This window comes from Nicotiana tomentosiformis, chromosome 6, assembly GCF_000390325.3.
Source record: "Nicotiana tomentosiformis chromosome 6, ASM39032v3, whole genome shotgun sequence".
In the NCBI taxonomy this organism is placed as follows: domain Eukaryota; kingdom Viridiplantae; phylum Streptophyta; class Magnoliopsida; order Solanales; family Solanaceae; genus Nicotiana; species Nicotiana tomentosiformis.
Genome location: NC_090817.1, coordinates 2,227,245 through 2,252,791, shown reverse-complemented (window position 1 = coordinate 2,252,791; position 25,547 = coordinate 2,227,245). Strand labels below are relative to the sequence as shown.

General features: G+C 37.2%; 1 protein-coding gene across 1 annotated transcript; it reads left to right on the top strand.

The window, feature by feature from the left end:
- The first annotated feature begins 1,231 nt into the window (after positions 1-1,231).
- Positions 1,232-3,130, top strand: LOC104094537 (uncharacterized). Its single transcript, XM_009600490.2, has 4 exons — positions 1,232-1,545; positions 1,616-1,787; positions 2,419-2,853; positions 3,026-3,130. The coding sequence occupies exons 1-4, from the start codon at positions 1,232-1,234 to the stop codon at positions 3,128-3,130; spliced, it is 1,026 nt and encodes a 341-aa protein (XP_009598785.2).
- The last annotated feature ends 22,417 nt before the right edge of the window (positions 3,131-25,547 follow it).

Here is a 25,547-nt window from a genome sequence, read left to right as displayed (position 1 = left end):
CTCTCAATTAATGGAATCAAACTAGGAATAGGGAGATTCTTACTTGGGCATTAACAATTGCATGCATTGAGCTCTAAATAGCTTGGAAAGGGATTTGTGAGTAAAAACTTCTTAGTGTTGGAAAATACTAAGTTGGTATTATTGATATTATTGTCATAACATATGTTTGATTGATTGGAATCAAATACATCTATACACATAGCGTAACATACACGAAGGATGAGCAACCACAGTGCTTTCTCTCATTGATTACAACAACAATAACATACCTAGTATTTTCCACTACGTGGGGTCTGGGGGTCTCATTGATTACTACTCTCTAATTATTTTCGCATTCTAAGTGTTTGATTAAATTTCGTAGTCATAATTTTAGAAGTAATTGCAGAAAATTATTCTTTTAATTGAAGATTACTTTAAGTTCATTGAATTCACACACTCTTTGACATTGTAGCACACACCATACTCCTCGTGGGATCGACCCCAACCTTGTTGGGTTTATTATTGCAATCGGCCGTACTTCTTTCAAATTGAGAGTAGGATTGGACGTGACCAATTTTTGGTGTCGTTGTCGGGGAGTACGGTGTTCTTGTGTTACCGTGTTATTGTGTGTTTATTCGAGTTCTTATCTTTTCTTTGTTGTTACTTTGATCCATTTGCTTTTGGTGTAGACTGTTATGGTGGAAGAAGATCTTGGCGCTCTGCCTTTAGGTCCTATCAAGGAAGCACCTCGTGCACGCCGAGCAGCAAATTGAAACCAACGGAACGAACAAGTTCCATCGCTTCAACAAGTTCCACAGGCACCTAGAGCATGACAAGATCCACCAGAAGCGGTGCGAAATCGAGGATATTCTAGTGCGATTGTACCACCAAGGATAGGGGGTATCTTTACAATCACTAGTGTGATGATTAATATGCTTCAAGATAGAGGATATTTCATAGGAGACCCCAATCAAAATGCCAACAAACATCTCAAGCACTTCATCGATGTGTGCCATATGAACAAGCAACCAAATGTTTACAATTGAGGTTATTTATGTTCTCATTGAGAGAGAAAGCTTTAGATTGGTTGGAGAGAATGCCAAATCACTCAATTCACTCATGGGACGAACTTGTGAAGTTCTTGGGCAAATATTTTCCACCGGGGAGAATGTCCATATTGAGAGATGAAATTTTGGGGTTTAGACAACATCCCACAGAGGCATTACATGAAATATAGGAGAGATATCGTGGAATGGTTAAGGAATATCCAAACAACGACATGACTGACAACATGTTTCTTCAATCATTCTACTGCGGTCTTAATACCACCAATGAGACCTATGTAAACCAATTGGTTGAGGAAAATATAATGAACAAGACGTATCAAGAAGCTGAAGACATATTGGATGAAATGGCCGACACATCAGCGTCTTGGCAATCTAGAGCTAATGTGCCCCAAGAGGATCCATCTATGGTAAACTTGACTAAGCAAATGGAAGCTCAAGGAGAACAAATTGCAGAATTGACAACAGCCTTGAAGCTGCTAGCCAAGAACCAAATGCCAAGGCAAGTTAATGCTATGGACAATGTTTAAGGTCTGGGTTTTAATCAAACAACAATGGGTAACCAATTCTAGGGTCAATAGGGCATTTATTTTGCCCAAGGATCAAATCAAGAAGGTGACTTCCAAGAACAGTGTTACTAAATGCAAAATGAGGGAGTTCAATATGTGGGTAACTATCAAGGAGGTCAACAAAGGTCTAACAATCAAGGACAATGGAGACATGACAACCAATGGCAAGGGGGAAGTTTGAATTGGTCCAACCAAGGAAATCAAGGCTGGAACAAAATTAATCAAGGAAATCGCAATGGAGGGCCATCTCAGAACTACAACCAACAAAAGCCCTACAACAGTCAAGGGCAATCTTCTGGTGATCCCGAGCTAAGAGGTATAATGGAGAGAATGATTAAAAATCAGGAGCAGTCCGATAAATAAAGGAGAGAAATGAATCAAGTGGTCAGTTCTCATACCACGTCAATCAAGCAGATTTAGAATCAATTGGGACAGTTCATCTCAACTGAATGTGAGGCCACGCAGAGCATTGTCAAGTGATATTGTTGCAAATTCAAAGGGAAATGAGGGTATAGGCCACATCTTTGCAATTACCACAAGGAGTGGTAAAGTCCTTAAAGGAAGAACCATTTTTGAGTGAAGATGATTAAGAAGAGGTGATTACACCTCCTAGAGTTGCTGACCCTCCTAAAGTCAATGTTCTGGTAGTAAAGCCAAATGTGATTGAAGAGATGCGATAAGCACCTAGTTCTCTTTAAGATGTGATTGATATACCTCCCAAATGAAATGAAGTAATCAAAGAAGCAACTAAGGAGGCTCCCAAGTCCTACAAGTAGCTATCTAGGCCACTTCCTCCTTTTCCGCAGAGGTTTTTCAAACAACAGAAAGAGGGACAGTTGCAGAAATTCTATGATATGTTGAACCAGATAACTATTACTATGCCTTTTGTGGAGGCACTTGGGAAAATGCCAGGGTATGCCAAATTCATGAAAGACTTGGTCACCAAGAAGAAAAATGTCAACTTTGAGATAGTCAAAGTAATACATCAGTGCAGTGCAATCATTTCACAGGCCGAAATGAAAAAGATGAAGGATCCGGGGGCATTCACTATCTCTTGTACTATCGGTGTGACAAGCTTTGCCAAAGCATTGTGTGACTTGCGGGCAAGTATTAATCTAATTCTTTATTATGTGTTCAAGAAATTAGGTTTGGGTGATCCAAGGCCTACTTCTATAAAGATTTTTATGGCGGATCGAACTCTGAAAAAGCTGTTGGGGGTCATTGATGACATTCTTGTCAAGGTGGGTCGTTTTTACTTTCCAGCTGACTTTGTGATATTAGATTGTGAAGTGGATAGAGAGGTCCCCATCATACTTGGTAGACCAATTTTGGCTACGGGCAGGCCATTTGTGATGTGGAAGTAGGAGAACTGAAATTTGCTTGAATGATGAAGAAGAAATCTTCCATATCCAGAAGTCAATGAAGCAATCGCATGACTATGGAGTGATCTCTGTGATTGATACAATAGATGAAATGGTAGATGAGGATATGCAAGAAATGTGTCATGGAAAGATGTGATGATTCATATGCTTTGGATTTATTATTGGTACCAACCGAAGTTGTGAGTTTTGTGCTTGGAATTGGGTTGTGGTTGAGTGCTGAATTTTGTTGTTAGCTTAATTGTCTAGTTGTTTTTATGAGTCTGGCTTGTGTTTTGATTTTCTCAAGGGAAAGCAAAGAGTAAGTTTGGGGGAGTTGATAAGTTGGTATATTTTCCAACTTCTCTTATGCCTTTTAATAGAGTTATGCTCTAGTTGATGTGATTAATGGACTAATCATATTTTGAATGATATAATTGCAGTTCATGAAGTTGGGTGAGAATTAAGAGATTGAAAATCATCAAAAACCTACAAGAAAAACATCAAATTCAATCCACAACTGAAGAACAAAGCTAAAGAAGCAAAAGTCCATCCTACGGGGGCCACGCAAGTCACCCACGCATTTGGAGAACTAGGAGGCTGGAAGTTTAAGTTCTGGAAGTGGCCACGCATCCTGGGTGGGCCACACATCTTGGCCACGCACTAAAAGCTGAAAAAATAGAGTACTGGGCCATGCATCCTGCGTGGGCCACACAACTTGGCCACGCAAGACCCAACGGGGATAATTTTATTAGCTTTTTAGAAGAGTATAAATAGTATGTTTTAGGTCTTTTTTGACAACTTTTGACAGGGAATATTGTACGAACGGCTATGATCCTTCCTAAGGGTTAACAAGTGACATCACGGTTTCTCAATCTTTTTCTTCTCTATTAGTATCAATGACAAGATTAAAGGGTAATTTGATTGTTTCTTCTATTGTCATGTCTAGCTAAACGCATTAGCTAGGGTTGTGAAAATGGAGTGGTGTTATAGCTATGGGTTATTAATATAGATTCATCTTTTGATTAAACATTGTGTTATCTAATTGCTCCATGCTTTCTTGTATGATTTGGTGGTTGTAAACACTAGATTAATGCCTATCACACTTAGTTCTAACTTGAAAAGGTGGAACCGAGTTTAGGTATAAAGCAATTAGCAAGGAATTTGATAGATTAAGGAATTAATCTCCTCTCAATTAATGGAATCAAACTAGGAATAGGGAGATTCTTACTTGGGTATTAACAATTGTATGCATAGAGCTCTAAATAGCTTGGAAAGGCATTTGTGAGTAAAAACCTCTTAGTGTTGGAAAATTTTAAGTTGGTATTATTGATATTGTTGTCATAACACATGTTTGATTGATTAGAATCGAATACATCTACACCCATAGCATAGCGTACATGAAGGGTGAGCAACCCTAGTACTTTCTCTCATTGATTACTACTCTCTAATTATTTTCGCATTCTAAGTGTTTGATTAAATTTCGTAGTCATAATTTTAGAAGTAATTACAGAAAATCAATCTTTTATTTGAAGATTACTTTAAATTCATTGAATTCACACACACTTTGACATTCTAGCACACACCATACTCTTCGTGGGATCGATCCTAACTTTGTTGGGTTTATTATTGCAATCGACCTCACTACTTTCAAATTGAGAGTAGGATTGGATGTGACCAGGCATAGCGTGGATAAATACGGAAAGAATCCTTGAGAGTGTTAAATTACCATGAATTACTCTTGTGACAAACTCAATCAATAGTCAACAAAGTAGTCTCCTTAAAATAAGGATGTAAGTATGTGAGGATCTGATTGGATGTCGACATCCTTAAAGAAAGGATATCATATTCCTTTCCAATTGAAAGACAGGCAAATAACGTGCTAAGGCAGCATGTTAAATGGATTATTATCTTATGTAATCTACTAATTGTTATTCATACATGGGTGGCCTCCAACTATTTATGTATATCACCAAAAGGCCGCGTGAAGCCACGTACAAAAAAAATAAGTGAAAGAGTGGTTCTCACGCATACTTCAAGTCCGGTCTTCAAAACAAAAATTGACAAGTCTTGAAGCAGGAGAATTTGTAAACATATGAATTTTATTGAATTAAAGTTCATATTAAATTTGGATAAAATTTAATTTAATACTTCGCTTTTTATTGTGGGACTGGTCACGTAGGATTTTTGTCTAGGTTAGCTAGTGACAATGTTGTATTTTACTATTTCGCTTTTTAGTGCATGTCCTATTTACTAGTTATCGTTTTTGCTTTGCATCTTTCTTCTGCATTTCATGGTGTTCCTATTTTTTCTATGATTGTTGTGGTGATACTAATGTTGTCTCCTCTTGTCGTTTTGTTTTTTTGTTTTCTTGAGCCGAGGGTCTTTCGGAAACAGCCTCTCTACTCCTTTGGGATAGGGGTAAGGTCTGCGTATACACTACCCTCCCCAAACTCCATTAATGGGATTCTACTGGGTGGTTGTTGTTGTTGTTGTTATATATTAAATTTGGATAAATTTTTAAATTCAAATTAGTTATTTAAGTCTACCATGGATTTAAATTAAAGTCCAACTTTATTTGGGCCAATCCATTTAGTTGGACTCCAAAAGACGAACCCATTTTACTAGCCCAAAGTCCAAATGGCTAGTAGCTTGTCTTAAAGCCCAGGCTCATGACATATGTCAAGTGATGCGGCAATCCAAGTCAAAAGAACGAGCCAATAAAATCATGCCATGTATCAAATGATGTGGCAATCCAAGCCAAATAAATGAGCCAATGAAATCACGACATATGTCAAGAAAGGATGGGCACACCAAATTAAATCAACAACCAATAGAGTTGTGCCAAATGTCTAGATGGTATTGGTCAATTCAAACGAACCAATCAAATCGCAGAGCCACACCACTCCCTACAACTATAAATAGAGGTCTTCATAAAGCTAGAAGACACCAGAAGTGATAATAAGAAGCAAGTAGAGAGCTCGTGGATCAAACACCACAGATTTCTCTACAAGCTACAAGTTCAAGTACTCAAGCTACAAGTTCAAGTTCAAGATCAAGAACGAAGGCAAATTAAATACCAAGGCGTTCCAAATCAAATTACTTGTTCGTGGTCAAATCCAAATCCAAGTTCAAGGAGGAGATTTAAGACCAAGCCTTATAAGCCCTTGAATTAAAATCAAAATCAAGTTCATCAAGATAGTTTACATTCTTGAAGAATCAGAGGAATACAATAGAGATTGTAACACTCAATATTTATTGAAATCAAATACTATATTTGTTACTCAATTTTTCAGTCTTGATTATTTACTTTTCTCGACGCGAAAATTTATTGTTACAACCATAATCATCCTCATCGTCCGCTTCGTGCACCTTCTGTTTTTCCGGCTCGATTGAGGCCGGTATCATTGATTGTTATTTAGTTTCTTTTTCTTTGGTCGGTTCTCTGTTTTTGATGTTTAAACCGCAAGCACCAAGATTACCTCATAGAACATTTCCTTTGCAGACGACTATTCCCCGTAGACTGTTTTGACTCTTCACGGAGTGGGAAATTCAAGCGCCTAATGTAAGGTCGAAGGCACTGATCTCATGCTGTGAACCCATGGCCTTCCGAACAAGGCGTTGTACCTCATATCCCCTTCGATCACGTAGAACTTGTTTCTTGGGTGGTCCCGACAGTGTTTACCGGTAAAGTTATCTCACCCTTGGCAGTCTCGCATGCCATGTTGAATCCATTCAATACCCGGATCGTCGGTACAATTTGGTCCTACAACCTTAGTTGTTCTACGACCAATGATCGGATGATGTTGGCCGAGCTACATGAATAAATCAACACACGTTTAACCCGAGATTTATTTATAAGTACAAATATTACCAGTGCATCATTGTGAGGTTGTACGATGCCCTCAGCGTCATCGCCGCTGAACGATATGGCTCCTTCCACGACGTAATCCCGAGTGCGTTTTTCCCTCGTGATAGAAACTTTGATGAGTTTTATCATTGGCCCTTGGGGGATATCCACTCCCCCAATGATCATGTTGATCACGTGTTGGGGCTCCTATTGTTCAACCTATTTGTTGGCGTCCCTGTTTCTGAAGTGGTTTTTGGCATGCTCGCTTAGGAATTCCCTAAGGTGTCCATTGTTGAACAATCGAGCTACTTCTTGTCTTAACTGTCGACAATCTTAGATCCTATGACTGTGAGTACCGTGGTATATATACACCGAACTATGATCTCTCTCAGGGGGATCGTACTACAGTGGTCTTGGCCACTTGGTCTCTTTGATACATCCTATGGCTGACACTATGCTTACAGCGTCTACATTGAAATTATACTCTGTAATCTCGGTGCTTCCCTACTCCCAAGCGACCTGTCAAACCCGCTCTTGCTCATTAGGCCCTGGCTACCCTGTACGGCTGATATCGATCTTGGAACGGCCTCAGCTCATGATCGATGATTCTTTTAGATCTGTCACTGGTTCTATTGGGATACACGGACCCCGAAGAGGCTCCGAGTTGGCCGTCCTCAACTCTGATCTTCCATTGATACCTGTTGTGGATGTCAGCTCAGGTGACTGCCGGGTATTCCACCAAGTTATGCTTTAACTACTAAGAAGCCACGAAACTTCGGGGGTTAAGCCCTTGAGTAAATACTTGAACGGCCCAATCATCCGCGACCGAGGGTAGATCCATCTGTTTCATCTGGAACCTCGACACGAACTCCCTAAGCATCTCGTTATCCTCTGCTTGACCTTGAAAATGTCTGACTTCCTCGTCTAGACCTTGATGGCACCGACATGGACCTTTATGAAAGCATCTGCAAGCATAGCAAACGAGTCAATAGAATTTGGAGGCAAGTTGTGATACCATATCATTGCTCCCTTAAACAAGGTTTCCCCAATTTTTTCAGCAACACCGACTCAATCGCGTCGTCTTACAGGTCATTCCCCTTTATTGCGCATGTATAGGAGGTTACATGCTCATTTGGATCCGTGGTCCCATTATACTTAGGAATATCGGGCATTCGAAACCACTTCGGGATCGTCTTCGGTGCCGTGCTAGGGGGAAAGGCTTCTGAATAAACCCTAGATTTATAAGTTTCCACCTTCTTGTCGTTGGCCTCTATGTTTTTCTCGCCAGACTCCAGCTGCTTTGTCAACGCTTCAAGTATCTTCATCACTTCGAAAGTTTTCCCGGGCCCGAATTCTCCCGGTTCCACAATAATTTGTTCATCCCTTTGAGTATTTTCCCTAGTACACTCGGGCTCGACCCTGTTAGGGACATGGATCGGGTTCTGTAACTGCATTATTGCTGCTTTCTGAGCTTGCAACATTTCAAAAATCAACCGCAAGCTCACGGGCGCCTTCACCTTCCGGTGTCTCTCGAGCTGATGTTCGAGGTGCCCCCGAATGCTGTTTTTGTGGTCAGTTGGTAGATTGATGTTGATGGAAACCTGTGAGTTAGTGTCTACCGGGTCGGCGACTGGGATACCATTGGGATCAGTAGGGGCACTCAGCGTCAACGTTCAAGTGGGAAGACTCAGAATTTGACATCCTTAGACTAACCTGGAATCAAAACTTCAAATAACAAGCGTAAATCAGGGTATGTTATGGATATTCGTATCAAATCACCACTATTATCCTTAGCCCCACAGTGGGCGCCAAGATATTTACCCTAAAAAATGAGTAACAATTAAATTTGTACGCGGTTTAAAGGATACGTGATTTAATTCATTACGAATTATCTAAGAACATCAAGAAATTAAATTAAAGAAAAAATAAACTACCAAACCAATCGTAATGTGATGATCAAGACTGATCTTAAGCTGAACACTGAAATTTGGCCTTCGATCAGACCCATGATATAAGCTCGGTTGCGATTAAAGAAGAGAATAACTAAAGAACACTTTGAATAATAGCTAGATGACAAAATGGAATTTTATTGCTTTGATTTGCGTGTCAACAATGTGCTAAAATAAAAGAAACTTTTCCCTTTATATAGTAGGGGAATTTCAGTCCTAATGCAAGTCTAAATAAGGTAAAAATATTCTTTCTCCGGTAAATGGCGATCCGCAGTTGATATCGGACGGGATTCGCGCCGTAATATCCGGCTGAGGGTGAATATTACGGCTCCCTACTTGTCATGCCAAACCGTTCCTCCTTTTTTCGTGGTATCGAAACTTTACTTGGTCCAGGTCTTGATATTTTGTCGTTCCCGATCCTAGATACATCGTTCACTCCTCTCGGGTTTCGATACGAGGGGTCCTTCGGCCTTGCTTGTAGTTGTGTAGAACCGTGCTTCCCTCTTGTTTCCTTATCGGGGAATCTGGGAAACATTTGCCCTCGATTTTACCCACACACAAGTAGTACATTAGATAAGGCTCGTGATTTAGACAATCCAATCATTCATGTGTCCCTTTCAAAACTATTAATTTACTTTCTGAACAAAGTTGATGAAAATGCAAAGGGAGCACTTGCCTCCCTTCTTAAAGTACTGCAATGTATTCGCTATTGTTAGTACACTGGAATTAATTGCATAAATATGGTTACACTTCACTTGTTTTCTGTCTGATAATTCTGTTGATTGAGTTTTAGCTATTGTAGACTAGTGTGATGCGCATTCATATATGAATATATGATCATCTATGTTACGTGTTGAAAAAATTCGGAAGAAAATGCTGAAAGGGAGTAAAATCACATATGTTGCTCGAATATTCAAAATATGTCTTTACACTTGTTAAATATGAGTTTCAACGATGAAAAAATAATATATCGCGTTTGGTGCAGGATCACAAGGGATAAAATAAAGGAATCAAGATTCCCTATCATTCACGTATGGACTAAGGAAACAATCCATCAATGGGAGCTCTAGAAGGAAAGGAAAGGAAAAGTATCGATGATTAGAGATGAAAAAGGAAGAAGCAACAAAAATCTGGAAGAAGAATCAATCAATGATTTGATAGATGATTGATGGAAGCTATTATAGAAAGGCCCCAAAATCAAAGGAAAATAAGATTTCAAATCTCTACACTGGAAATTGTTAAAGACCGAAATCAGGGGAGCAATCATCAATCACTCAAGTAATAAGAAGATCTGCCCAGCGGAAGAAAAGCTTGTCAAGGCCACAAGTCAAGAAAGATCAACGGAAACTTGACCTTATTCTTGGAAAGAATCAATTTACGATTCCTTTCAAGGATCAATTCCCTTGGGTTTGTAATCTCTCAAGATTCACGTCAATCAAGAGTCAAGAAGGTCTCACGAAGTATATATACATATGTTCTAGGCTTGAAGCAGATATACTTTGAACAAACCATTATCACTATTTTTGTTCTATTCCAAATAAGCATTGTATTTCTTTTTTAGATCTGTTGTGCAATTAGTGAGAGAATAAAAGGAGATAAACACTGGTGAGGCATTGTATCAAGAATGAAAAAGTGACATAGAGACTAAGTTGTTGGTGTAAAACCATATGAACCATCTTATAATCGAGAAACTTCAAATACTGAAAGAGATCACTCTTGCAATCCAAGGGCACTGGACGTAGGATTCACATTGAATCTGAACCAGTATAAAAATTCTGGTGTCTTTATTTCCTGCACTTTATTTCTGCATTATTACTATTCTGTTCTTATCTCTAGTCGACTAATTGGTAAACTAGTCAACTACTTAGAATACAAAAAATAAAAATCGACAATTCACCCCCTCTTGTACTTTCAATTGGTATCAGAGCAGGTCTCACACTTTTATCTTTTGCTTAACAGTTAGTGAGAAAAGATCATGGTAAATCAGGTAAAAATTAGAGCACTATTTCAAGAAGGGACATCGCAAGTAAGGCAACCATACTTCAATGGACAACATTTATCTTTCTGGAAAGTACGCATGGAAATCTATGCAAAATCCTATGACGTCAAGGTATGATGTGTCATAAAGAAAGGGAAACTACCCATTGCCTGCAACAGTTCAACCTCCTGCTGATCCTAAGGATATAGACAAATACACAGATGAGCAAATGGTTGTTGTTCATGTTAATGTTAAGGCTCGAAATTTGCTTTATAATGCTATAAGTGGAGAAGAGTACGAGAAAATTTCAAGTTGTGATACTGCCAAAGAAATATGAGATAAACTTGAAGTTACTTATGAAGGAACCAACAAAGTGACAGAAATACGGATAAAGATGTTGGTTCATGACTATGAACTCTTCCAGATGAAAGAAGGAGAATCCATGAGGAAATGTTTGCAAGATTTAGCAAAATCATTGGTGATCTGAAAGCCTTTGGAAAGCCCTACTCAAGTGGTGATTAAGTTCAAACAATTCTGAGGAGTTTGCCTACCACATGGCAAACAAAAGTAGTTGCCCTCAAATCCCAAGATCTAAACAAACTTTCATATGATGAATTATGAGGAGATCTTATAGCATTCGAGAAAACCCATCTCAAGAAAACAAATCAGGAAGATAAGAAGAAAACAATTGCCTTCAAGGCTATAACTGAAGTACCTAAGAAGAAACTGCCATGGTTTCAAGGAACATGAATGGATTAATGAGAAGGTATAGAAATATAAAGAAGGGAATGATATCATCCAGATGAACCAAGCAACATAATTACAAGACAAGAATGATGGGAAATGCTATGAATGAGGAAGGTACGGGCATGTTCAAGCTGAATGCATTGAACTTAAAAGAAATGCCTCTAGAGGATTCAACAAAAACAAATCTTTTGGAAGCTGGAGTGATGAAGACAGCTGAGAACATGAAGAAATAGCAAATTTGTGCTTCATTACAATTTTAGAAAATAACATGAACAAATACTCTGGATGTTGGACTGATGAAGACACATCAGACGATGAAAGCAAAGGAAATACTGAAAATTATTTCATGACACGTGGTGAAACAAGCGAGGTAAGATCCTATAATTGTAATAGATGTAATGAATTGCAAGATATTCTTGATCTCAATCTAAAGGAGTCACAAAAGATGTTGAATGAATTGAAAAGACTCAATAGGGAAAATGACTGGGAACTCAAACTTGAAGTATGTGAAATCGAAAGGGATGTACTTCAAGATGAGGTTCAGAAATTGCAAATGCAACTGAATGGCATGCGCAAATCCACCAGTCACAGTTCTGTCATGTCCAACCAAGCGACTTACAAGTCAACTAGAAAAGGGTCGGCTAGAAATGAGTCCACAAGTACTGACACAAGTGATAGATCAAAAACTGGATCAATCAATGTGTGCCATTACTGTAACAAAGTTGGAGATAAATACTTTTTTTGTAGATTTCATAAGTCTAATGTTTCAGGATGGATTTGGAAACCCAAAAATAATCCTAATTCTAGTAGAACTAACCAGCAAGGACCCAAGCAAGCTTGGCTACCTAAAAGAAGGGGATAATTCTATTTTGCAGGAACATCACAGAAAGATCCGCAAAGAAAAATGGTACTTAGACAATGCGTGTTCCAATCACATGATATGTGACAAAAACTTGTTCAAAGAAGTTACTAAAATAAATGAAGGAAGTGTCAAATATGGTGATGATTCAAGAGGAAAAATATTTGGAACCGGCACAGTTCCATTCAATAACAACTATGATATTACTGAAGTATATCTTGTAGATGGACTCAACTATAATCTCCTGAGTATAAGTCAACTATGTGATTCAGGGTATGAAGTCAAATTCAAGAAAATAGGATGCGCTATTGAAGATGAGTCAGGTAAAATAATACTTACAGGAAAAAGGTATGGAAATATTTACATTCTTGATGGCATTGAAAATTTAGATAGTCACATCTGCTTAGCATCAATATCTGATGATCCATGGTTATGGCATAAGAAACTTGGTTGCAAGCATGCATCAAATTGAGAAACTCTCTAAGCATGATTTAGTTATTGGACTTCCTAAACTTAATTTTTCTAGAAATCATGTATGTGATGTATGTCAGATTGGTAAACAAACCAGAAATTCTTTCAAAAGCAAAGACATTGTGTCTACGACCAAGCCCTTATAATTGCTTCACATGGATTTATTTGGACCCACTAGAACTGCTAGTATTGGAGAAAACCGATATGATTTTGTTATTATTGATGACTACTCACGTTTTACATGGGTAATTTTTTTATCTCATAAAGATGAAGCTTTGAAAAACTTTTAGATTTTCTATAAAAGAGTTGAAAGAGAGAAAAGGTATCTTGTTACAACCATCCAAAGTGACCATGGAGGAGAATTCAAAAGAAGAGCATTTAAAGATTTCTGCAATGATCAAGGATATACTCACAACTTTTCAGCTCCAAGATCAACCCAACAGAATGGAGTAGTTGAGCGGAAAAATCGAACTCTACAAGATATGACTGGAACAATGATATTAGAACATTCCCTGCCAAATCATTTTTAGGTAGAGGCAGTAAGCACAACCTGCCATATTCTGAACAGATGTCTTATAAGACCTATCTAGAAGAAAACTCCATATGAATTATGGAAAGGTAAACGGCCCAACATAGGCTATTTTCATCCATTTGGCAGCAAGTGTTTCATTCACAATAACGGTAAGAACAATCTTGGAAAATTTGATCCAAGGAGTGACGAAGGTATTTTTATGGGTTATTCCATAAATAGTAGATCTTTTAAAGTTTATAATAAACGTACTTTATCTGTAGAAGAATCAGTACATGTCATATTTGATGAAAATAACACTACGACCGAGAAAGGAATTGTTGCAAGCGATGAAGATATCAGCCAAGAAACATCACAGACAAGCAAGTCACAAAAGTTGACTGATAGCACAGACGTTGTCACAGAGTCAACTAATGAACCGTCAGCAATCAATCAGAATCACAGAAGGAGTCAACTACTCATACGATTGGAACACGTCCAAATGAGTGGAGAATTAAACTGGAATATCCTTAAAAATTTATCATAGGAGATCCAAGTGAAGGAATGAAAACCAGGGGAGCTATCAAGAAAAAGACAAATGTAGAACTTATCTCTCAAATCGAACCAAAGAAGGTTGAGGAAGCCTTACAAGACTCCAGTTGGGTACAAGCAATGCAGGAGGAACTCGATCAATTTGATAAAATCAAGTCTGGGAATTGCTACCTAAGCCTGCAAATGCTGTCGTAGTTGGAACCAAATGGGTTTTCCTAAACAAGCTGAATGAAGATGGAAAGGTTGTGCGAAACAAAGCCAGATTAGTAGCCCAAGGCTACTCTCAGTAGGAAGGAGTCGACTACGATGAAACTTTCGCTCCAATAGCTCGACTAACATCTATACGGATTCTTCTTGCATATACATCCTTCAAAAGATTTAGACTTTTCCAAATGGATGTCAAAAGCGCCTTTTTAAATGGATTTATTAATGAGGAGGTGTATGTAAAACAACCTCTTGATTTTGAAGACTCAAGATTTTCTTACCACGTGTATAAGTTGACTAAAGCTTTGTATGGACTCAAACAAGCTTCTCGAGCCTGATACTAAAGACTTAGCTCATTTCTACTTGATAATGGTTTCATAAGAGGTAAAGTAGACACTACATTATTTATCAAAAGATCATCACGAGGTAATCTTATTATTCAAGTCTATGTTGATGATATTATCTTTGGAAGTGCTAACCCTCTTTTGTGCAAAGAATTTGCTAATCTCATGCAAAGTGAGTTTCAAATGAGCATGATGGAAGGCTTACGTTTTTCCTTGGACTTCAAATTCAACAATTTGAAGAAGGAACTTTCATATGCCAGACAAAATACACAAAGGAATTAATTCAAAAGTTTGGCATGAGTAGTGCTAAAGCAATTAGCACACCAATGATCCCGTCAACAAGTCTCGACAAGGACGAAAAAGAAAATCCAATTGATGAAACTAAATACCGTAGAATGATTGGCTCTTTTCTCTACTTTACTGCAGTCGACCAGATATTATGATCAGTGTATATAAATGTGCTAGGTTTCAGTCAGCTCCTAAGGAATCACATCTGACTGCAGTAAAGAGAATAATTCATTATCTCATTGAAACTGTTTCATATGGACTATGATACCCCAAATAGAGATTTCTTTGTTGCTCTCAAAGACAAGCCCATTGCTCAGGCAGAGTAATCGATCTTGATGACATAGAGGCCCTCAATTGTAAGGTAAAGGATTTGTTTATTTTCCAAGGATGGTCTAAATTCCTCTCTGTACCCCCTCCCAAAGTTTATAAACCTTTAGTGAGGATGTTCTATGCCAATCTTCGTTCAAGCAAGCCTGATAAGTTAGAATCTCTAGTTCTAGGAAAACGCATTGTCCTTGATTGTGCCATGTTTGACTTAATTTTTCAGTGTAAGTGCTTTAGCTTTCCTATGATTTTCAAAAATACCTGGCCTGATGATTTTAAAATTCTTTTGATTAAGAAAAACGTTGTATAGCTGAGTGTCCATCTGATTTCCTTCCTAACCAGTTAGGTACCAGTGATGTTAGTTTCGAAACTTGAGTTCTGGCCCACATTGTTGCAACTACCCTTCTTTCTCGCAGTGGCTCATTCTCTACCTTCTCTCAACGAGACATCTTTCTTGTTTACTGTCTAGTGACCAAACTTAAGGTTAAACTGTCCTCATGGATCATAAACTTCATGATTGAATGTGCTGATAACCCCACCAGTCTACCCTATGGTATGGTTATCACCCAACTCTTGGAAGCCCACAACATCTCTATCTCACAATACCACTTTGTTTCTGTTTCAAAATCCTACAACTGTAGAGCCTTTGCCAGTATGGGGTATGTGTGTGTTAAGGGTCACTGGGTGAAGAAATAGGAGGGTGAAGTTAAGAATGTTCAGCCTGATTCAAAGATCAAAGTCTCTGTTTCCCATCATAGTGTAAGTGATCCTTTGAAGCAGATATACTTTGAACGAACTATTATCACTCTTTTTATTCTACTCCAAACAAGCATTGCATTTCTTTTTTAGATTTGTTGTGCAATTAGTGAGAGAAGAAAAAGAGATAAACACTGGTGAGATATTGTATCAAGAAGGGAAAAGTGATATAGAGACTAAGTTGTTGGTGTAAAACTACATCAACCATCTTGTAATCGAGAAACTTCAAATACTGAAAGAGATCACCCTTGCAACCCAAGGGGACTGGACGTAGGATTCACATTGATTTCTGCACTTTATTTCTTCATTATTACTATTCTGTTCTTATCTCTAGTCGACTAATTGGTAAACTAGTCAACTATTTAGAATACAAAAAATAAAATTGACAATTCATCCCCCCCCCCCCCCCCGCTTCACCCATGTCGAATCTCTCAAAAAAAGTACTTTAGGGGGATTCAAGCAACGTAGAAATCTCCACCACTTGAAATTGGCAAAACACATAGAAGTCATTTGCTCCACAAAACTTGGATCAATATACAGTTAAACATCTTTATAGCAACTGCATTTATTCCGATAGTTTTTGGATGCTATAGTGAAGTGTTGTTATAGAGGACATATATTATAACATAACATAAAAGATCGATTCCGAGAAAAAATTGGCTTTTATAGTGAATGGTATATATGTTGAGTTTTTTCTAAAGGGTTGTGAATGAGAAATGGAAGAGGCACCTCTTGGCTTGCACCTCTTCATCTCACCCTTTCATTGTCTATAAATTTAGAGGCTAGGCCTCATTTTTACAAAATGAAAAATCTGAAAATTTCTCCCTTCTTCTCTATATTGTTGCATTGTTTTTCTAAATAAACAAAGTGTCAAGTATGATTTGCGCCGTTTGTTGAGTTTGCCAAAGTTCTGTAATTTCGTTTGTCAGTAATACAGAATAGTTTTTCCGTTCTATCCTGGAAGGAAGTAATCCATAACCATGGGCAACAGAGAGGAGATTAAATCCCTTAAGGACAAACAAGCAACTTGTAGGCTCGAAAATTATTTTACGTTTTATTTATTGAACTGACTTTTTTTTAATTCTCTGATTTTCTGGTTTTGAAAATAAATTACCAACAATCTTAAGAAATTTGATTGAATTATTCTGAAATCACTGGATTCGACAATGGTAAAGAAAGAAAATGGCATGACGACTTCATCACTTTTTTTGGCAATTAAGAAATGTTATACTTTCTGTCTGCCAACATGCCAACTTAATTTGTGACCAATTAAAGGTTGTAAGATTGAGATAATTGTCAAAGAAAATAGAAAGATGCTGTTTGCATTATCAACACAATAGTGTGCTGTTTATGAGAAAATTGTGTATCATGATTAGCGGTGGAAAATGGTTAATTCAAAACAGTTAATCATTCATATTATTCATTAAAAATGAGTTGAATAATGAACTTTTTTAAAAACGGATCAAATATGGATAAGAAACATATTATCCATTTAGAAAATGGATAAATAATAAGTTTAACTTTTACATTTGTAAAGGCTCAAATTAAGAGTTTCTCAAGTTTGGGAGAGTAGGAGTTCTCCTAAAAGTGATCATATTCAAGAAGTCATAGCCGGTTAACCTATTTTTTATTCGCATTAAATATAGATCGGGTCGGATAATTTATCCGTTTTTTTTTCATTACCTGTTTCGACCCGAACCATATCCGATCCGACCCACTTGTTTGCCACTCCTAAATTCATGATCTAGTGTATCGTCTAACGCAGATAATGACATGGCTTGGTTCCAGAGTTCTATTATTGTTAAAAGATGAAATTGACAAACGCGACAGTTATAATGGTAGCATTATGGTCAGATTTAATGGAACGATCTGCCAAGGTTGTTTGGTTGAGATAGAAAAGAGAAGATCAGGGATTTGAAATCACATTACCAAAAACTACGTACTACTGTACTTCAATATAATTATCAAGATTAAGTACAAAGAGAATGGAAGTATCATATATTAAGTTGATCAAAAGGATATAGCAAGAATTATATCTGTTGTGTCTGCGGTTGTGGATTTAGTACCATGGCATGCTTCAAATAACGATGCAATATTTGATAAGATAATGCAAACGATTCTACAACTTTGCATTCAAAAAGGTGACAAGCGTGATCAAAACAAAGGGAGTTATCCTTTGCTAATTAGTCGTAATATTGTCATTATTTGCCACATGGCAGAGAAGGGGAAGAAAAAAAAATGAGGAACTGCAAGCCTTCTCAGAAGTATGCCAAAAGGTGCAAAAGAAGGGATGGTCATAGCGTCAAAGTAATGGATCTAAAATGGCAAAATCGGGTTCTATTTTTTAACTCTGCTTTTTATTGATTTAAGAATTTCTACCCTTTGTGTTAATGATGAAATGCAATTGATATAAATATTAGGGTAGATATTATTACATGATGATCTCATATAACATATTTGGAATTATATGTATGAGTAGGAATAACATGTGTTTACGATTAATTTTGTTATTCCTTGACCAAATGAAAATTGTATAATTTATAATACAGTCAATTTGGAGACTACACTAAATACTTGAAAGTATTTTTGAGATCATGACTCTAATATATATAAAGATGAACATATTAGAGTAAGAGATCAAATTGTTTAAAATGTTATAATAATTTAGTTGGAAAACCATTTGGAAAGGGAATTAAAATTCTCATGATGTTCTACACCCATTATGAAGACTAAAATCTTAGAGGATTTCTACTTCTGTTTCGAGATCAAAATCTGCGTAATTTTTTACTCGTTCCTTGAGATTAAAGTCTTCGTGACTTTCTACTCTGTAACGACACAACCGGTCGTTTTGAGCATTTGCACTTCGCTCGATAGTTTACGGGCATGAGTAGCTCTGTATGATGTATTATGACTTATGTGAATCGTCGATTTTGATTTTCAGGTTATTCGGAATCGAATTGGAAGAATGGATTTCATTGTTGAAGCTTTAAATTGGGAGAGCTGACCAAGTTTGACTTTTTATGAATTTGAACCCGGAAGAAAATTTTGATGGTCCAGGTAGGTCGGTTTGGTAATTTTGAACTTAGGAGCGCGTCCGGATTGTGATTTGGAGGTCCGTAGTGGAATTTGGTTTGAAATGGCGAAAGTTGAATTTTTGAAAAGTTTGACCGGGAGTGGACTTTCTGATATCGAATTTGGATTGTGATTCTGGGAATTGAAATAGCTTCGTTTTGTCAAATATGACTTGTATGTAAAATTTGAGGCCAATCGGACGTGATTTGATAGGTTTCAGTATCGGTTGTGGAAGTTTGAAGTTTCAAAGTTCATTGATTTCGAGTTGAGGTGTGATTCATCGTTTCGATGTTGTTATGTGTGTTTTGAGGCCTCGAGTAGGTCCGTGTTATGTTATGGGACTTGTTAGTATGTTAGGACGGGGTCCCGAGGGGCTCGGGTGTATTTCGGATTGATTTCGGATCATTTTTCCTTCATATTTTCACTGTTGTGTTCTACTCGTTTCTGGTGTCTCAGTCCTTCATCGCATTCGCGTGGTAATTGGCGCGAACGCATAGTGTATTCCGATGGCAGCAGCAAATTGTTCTTCGCGATCGCGAAGTATGTCCTGCATTCACGTAGAGTTGGGGCAAGTCTTCTTCGTGTTCACGTATGGAGGATCGTGTTCGCGTAGTGATGAGGTTGGCAGCTGGGAGTTGGAGCATTCTTCTATGCGATCACGGAAGGTGAGTCGCGTTCGCGAAGCCTTGGTAGCAGTGGTCATCGAGTTCGCGTGGGGTGTATCGCGAATGCGTAGAGTCTTTTGTGGCAGTGTGAGTTTTATTCATTGCGAACGCGATGAATTTCCCGTGTTCGCGAAAGAGGGGGCTTGGGCAGATTATAAAGTACCCTATTTCGAAGGTTTCAGCTATTTTTATATTTTGGGATCTATGGAGCTCGGATTGAGGCGATTCTTGAAGCAATTTTTACCATATGAATTGGGATAAGTGTTCTCTACTCGGTTTTGGTTATATTTCATGAATCTATCTTCGTTTTTAATAATTGGATTGTGAATTTTAAAGAGAAAATTAGGGGTTTTGGCCTAAAGTTTCATAATGTGAATTTTTGAATTTTGAACATTGATTCGAAGTCGGATTTGAGTGAAACTAGTATGCTTGGACTCGTAATTGAATGGGTTATCGGATTTTATAAATTTTGTCGGGTTCCGAGGCGCGGACCCGGGTGTGATTTTTGGCCGGTTTTGGGTTTTGATTAAGGATTCGATCTTTATCATTTGGAATTGTTTCCTTGGGTTTTATTTGATCTATTTGAGTTGCTTTTGGCTAGTTTTGAGCCATTCGGAGGTCGCTACGCACGTGATGGCATCTTTGGAGCATCGCTTGGCATGCTCGGCATTGGTATTGGCTCGTTCGAGGTAAGTAACTCTTCTAACCTTAGTGCTGAGGGTATGAAACCTCGTAATACGTGTTATGTGATCGGTATTAAGGTGACACACATGCTAGGTGACAGGTGTGTGGGGGTGCACTATGTGAATTTGGACTTTGTTGCTTCTATGGCATTGTATAATGTAACTACTTTGTTGATGTCCGTGTTTTCACCATGTGATAAAGTAATTGAGCTGTCAATCATGCTAGATATCATGATAGGCTTTATGACGATACTGCTAGGACCCATAGTGATCGTTTCTTGCTGTCATTTTACTGATTTCATTGATATTTCGTACTCAGTCATATTCGTGCATTCATATCATATCTCAGTCTCAGTTGTTATTTATTGATACATCATATCATTATTGTCGGGCTAGTTTCATGACATTGTGAGCCCGTAAGTGAGACTGGAGAGATTGATGACTAAGTGAGGTCGGGGGCCTGTTTGTGAGGATATTGATACTATAGCACGTGAGTTGTTCGTGCGGATCCAGATATTGATACTATAGCACGTGAGTTGTCCGTGCGGATCCAGATATTGATACTATAGCACGTGAGTTGTCCGTGCAGCACGTGAGTTATCCGTACGCATCCAGATATTGATATTATAACAGTGAGTGGTCCGTGCAACACGTGAGTTGTCCGTGCGGATTATAGCGCTTGAGCTATAGGAGCCCCTCCGGAGTCTGCACACCCTCAGTGAGCACAGTCGACTATAAATGTGTGGATCGTGTTGTACGCCGCAATGGGTATTGTACAACGCTGAGTGATTGAGTGTGCTGAGAATTGAGCATAGTGAGAGAGGATGCAAGACAGTGAGATTGAGTACTATGAGAGTGTGAATATATGAGCTCATCATCGAGATGCATTGCATTTGATATGCGTACTTGAGATACATGCATAGAGATGCATTTTCTTCTGCTACCCTGTTTTGGGACATTTATGATTTTACCTGTATCTTGACATGTAGGCATAGAGACGTACTTTCTTCATGTTATCTGAAAATGAAACATCTTACTTATTGTTGAAAGAATTTTTGGAAAAAATCACAGTTTTCAAACTCACTCGTATTTTGGCATTTTCGGTAAAAGATTTGAGTTTTCACTGAGATTCCTCTTTTACTACCTGTATTATGCTGTTAAGAACTATTGTGAAATATTGGTATTGTACCCGACCTTGTGTTAGCTCGTCACTACTTTCAACCTAAGGTTAGGTTTGTTACTTACTGAATACATGGGGTAGGTTGTACTCATACTACACTTTTGCACCTTGCGTGCAGATGTTGGCTGATGATGTTGCTGTGATCGATGGGAGCTGGATTGAAGATGTACCTGCATCCTGGTTGTAGCTGCTTCTTGTTCATGGTAGACTTAGATCTATAAAACCTTATTTATATACTATTCAAACAGACTATGTATTTATTTCATTTCAGCTTTGTAAACTCTATTCTTAGAAGCCTATGATTTGTACTACCAGTCCTTGAGAAATGTATAAAATTCAATAAATTACTATCGTTTATTTATCTTGTTAATATCATTGAAATTGGATAGTTACTAGTTGGCTTACCTAACGGGTTGAGTTAGGTGCCATCATGACTAGTGGATTTGGGGTCGTGACATACTCATTGTCGGAAATTAAAGTCTAAATGACTTTCTACTCGTTTTGGAGATTAAAATCTTTATGGTTTTTTACTTCAATTTATTATTTGGTTTGAAGATTAAAAACTTCACCGTTTATTAGATCTGGTTATACCAGCTATTACTCGGTTTGAAGATTAAAACTTCACTGTTTATTAATCTGAATGTGTCAGATTAGTTTGAAGATTGAAAACTTCACCATTTATTAATTCTAGATCTGTCGTGACACAAATAACAGTTCATGTGGTTGGCTCTACAAAAATAATTGGGGTGGCAAATATGAATCTCCTTTTAAAAAAATATGTTCGGACTATGATATTATAACACCAAACGACTGCCCCTTACTCACCGCAATCTAATGGAATTGTGGAAAGAAAGAATAGAACGTTAAAGGAGATGATGAATGCCTTGTTGATAAGTTCTAGTTTACCACAGAACTTGTGGGGGGGGGGGGGGGACTATTCTTACAGCTAACCGAATACTCAATCGCGTTCCCCATAGAAAAATACAATCTATTCCATATGAAAATGGAAAGGTTGGAAGCCCAACTTAAAATATTTTAGGTATGGGGTTGCTTAGCTAAAGTACAAGTTTCTAAACCCAAAAAGGGTAAAGATTGGATCGAAAACTAATAATTGTGTTTTCACAGGATATGCAATAAATAGTAAGGCATATCATTTTTTGTTTCATAAATCAGAAAATCTCGACATTCATATTAGTACGGTAATTGAATCAGATAATGTTGAATTCTTTGAGAATATTTATCCGTATAAAAAGGAATGTGAGTCGTCTAGTAAAAAATCTAAGTGACCTTGAGAAGAAGCAAGAGAAAGTACGTTTAATGAGCAAAATCCAAGATGTAGTGAACGTCAAATGACAACTACTTCCTTTGGATCAAATTTTCTAACATTCTTGTTGGAAAATGAGCCTCAAACGTTTAAAGTGAAAATGTCTTCCTCGGAAGCATAATATTAGAAAAGAGAATAAACCTTTGGATTCTAAGTGGATTTTCAAGAGGAAAAATAAAAGATGATGGCACTATTGACATGTATAAGGCAAGACTTGTTGTTAAAGGGTATAGATAACGAGAAGACCTTGACTATTTTGGCATATACTCGTCGGTTACGAGTATTGCGTACATATGGATATTAGTAGCATTGGCTACGGTGTATGGTCCTGAAATCCATCAAATGGATGTGAAGACATCCTTGTTAAATGGAGATTTGGAGAAAGAAATTTATATGGAACAACCTGAAGGGTTCGTTATTTCCGGAAAAGAAAAAAATGTGCCAACTTGTTAAGTACTTTACGTACTAAAGCAAGCGCCCAAACAATGGCATGCGAGATTTGACCAAATAATATTGTCAAATAGTTTCAAAATTAATTAGTGTAAATAAATGTGTTTATGTTAAGAATACTTCAAATCATATAGTAATTGTTTGATTATATGTGGATGATATGTTAATGAAATATTTAAAATGTAGGAGTTTTTAACTTATGCATGACAAAAGCCAATATTTGACGTAATGTCTAAATGATATAATTTTTTAACCCCACCAATCCTTAGTAGATATTGATATGATAGTCAATGAATTCATTTCTTGTACAATCTTAGTGATGAAACTACCAATTTGAAGTTGTTCACGTGCCTTTCCAGAAAGGATGTATTTTTCTTGAACATTTATGAAAGAGAGCCACTTGGAAGCTTGTGAATTTTTATAAAAAGATGTGTTTGTATGTTTTTGTATGGACATGACCGTTCATGAACGGATGTATTAATATGTTGGTCTATAATATGGTGAATCAACCGATGAATATGACCAAAATCCATTGCAAGTTAGATTTGTTTTATGAATGAAGGTGCTATAATTTACATATCATATAGACGTATGAATAAATAGCATACAAATACTTGAAAATAGCAGAGTGTTTGTGAAATGTGTTATATATTAAACGGTTGTGGCCATAATTAATGTCAATCATTCCAGTTATTGTTATAATATACTATTGTTATATTAAGTGTAATCAATAATCTGATATGCAATAGAAAGTCGAGACGTATTAATCTACGACATAAGGAAGTTCTCACTGAACTGTGATGACAATGAAATGAGTCTTGAGATATTTGAAATATACTTAAAATTATGATTTGCACTATAATAAATATTTCGTGGTAATAGAGAGGTATACTAATGCAAATTATATTAGATTACCGGTTTAACTGTTTATAAATCTACAAGTGGATATATTTTTACAGTCGGTGGAGGCTGAGGAGCGGTGTCTTGAAAATTATCCAAATAAACGTGCATTGTCCGCTCTACAATAGAGGCTAAGTTTATAGCCTTAGACAAGGACAGTAAAGAAACAGAATAGCTCCAGAATTTCTTAAAGATATTCTATTTTAGCCCAAATTATTGATACCTATATACATATATTGTGATATTCAAACGGCAATAGGAAGGGCTGGGAGCATCATGTATAAAGGAAAATCTCGTCATATACGGCGAAGACATATAACCGTTAGAAAACTACTCTCTAGGGGAATTATCATAATTGACTACGTGAAGTCAAATGATAATGTGTCGAATCCAATTATAAAATGCCTAACTAAAGAGGTAGTTGAGAGATCATCGAGAGAGACTACGGCTGATGATAAGTCATTATGGTGATAACTCTACCTAGAAGACTGGAAATCCCAAGATCTAGATTCAAGGAGATCAAACAAAGTCATTTAATGACGGTTCAACATTGTCAAATAAAACTTCGGTCCATTCTCGTGATGAAGACAATGTTCAGTACAAAGGATAAAGTATTAAGGCTTTTTAATGATTTTTAAGTTTGATACGGGGTATATCAAATAGTGTATTTACGAGATAACACATTTAGGAATCGTCTATGTAAGTGTGAAGTATAAGACGCTTCAAGGAAGATTCTGTAAGGACAATTCTCTATGCACTTATGAAATCAGGTGGTGTTCATGTCTCAAACAAACACAACAATGATAACCAAAGACGGTTATGGGTTGATTGTGTGATTTATGGTTGTCTAGGTATACACAAAAATTCGACGGTTCAAAGATATCAAATCTACCAATTGACCGAGTATATCCGACATAAGTTCACTACGGAAAGCTCAAAGGGAAATCTACTTATCCAGATGCGATTAATTCTTGCTTGCGAATCACACAATTTTTTATGCATGTTTTTATAAAAATGGTCATTCCCCATTCATATAGGGGATTGTTGAGTATTTTCTAAAGGGTGTAAATGAGAAATGGAAGAGGCACATCTTGGATTGCACATCTTCATCCCACCCTTTCATTATCTATAAATTTAGAGGCTTGGCCTCATTTTTACAAAATGAAAACTCTGAGAATTTCTCTCTTCTTCTCTACATTGTTGCATTGTTTTTCCAAATTAACAAAGTGTCAAGTGTGATTTGCTCCATTTGTTGAGTTCGCCGAAATTTTATAATTTCGATTGCCAGTATTACAGAATAGTTTTTCCGTTCTATTCTAGGAGGAAGTAATCTATAACCTTGGGCAACAGTGAGGGGATTAACTTCCTTAAAGATACACAAGTAACTTGCGGGCTCGAAAATTATTTTATGTTTTGTTTTATTGAACTAACATTTCTTTACTTATCTTATTTTCTGATTTCGAAAACGGACCT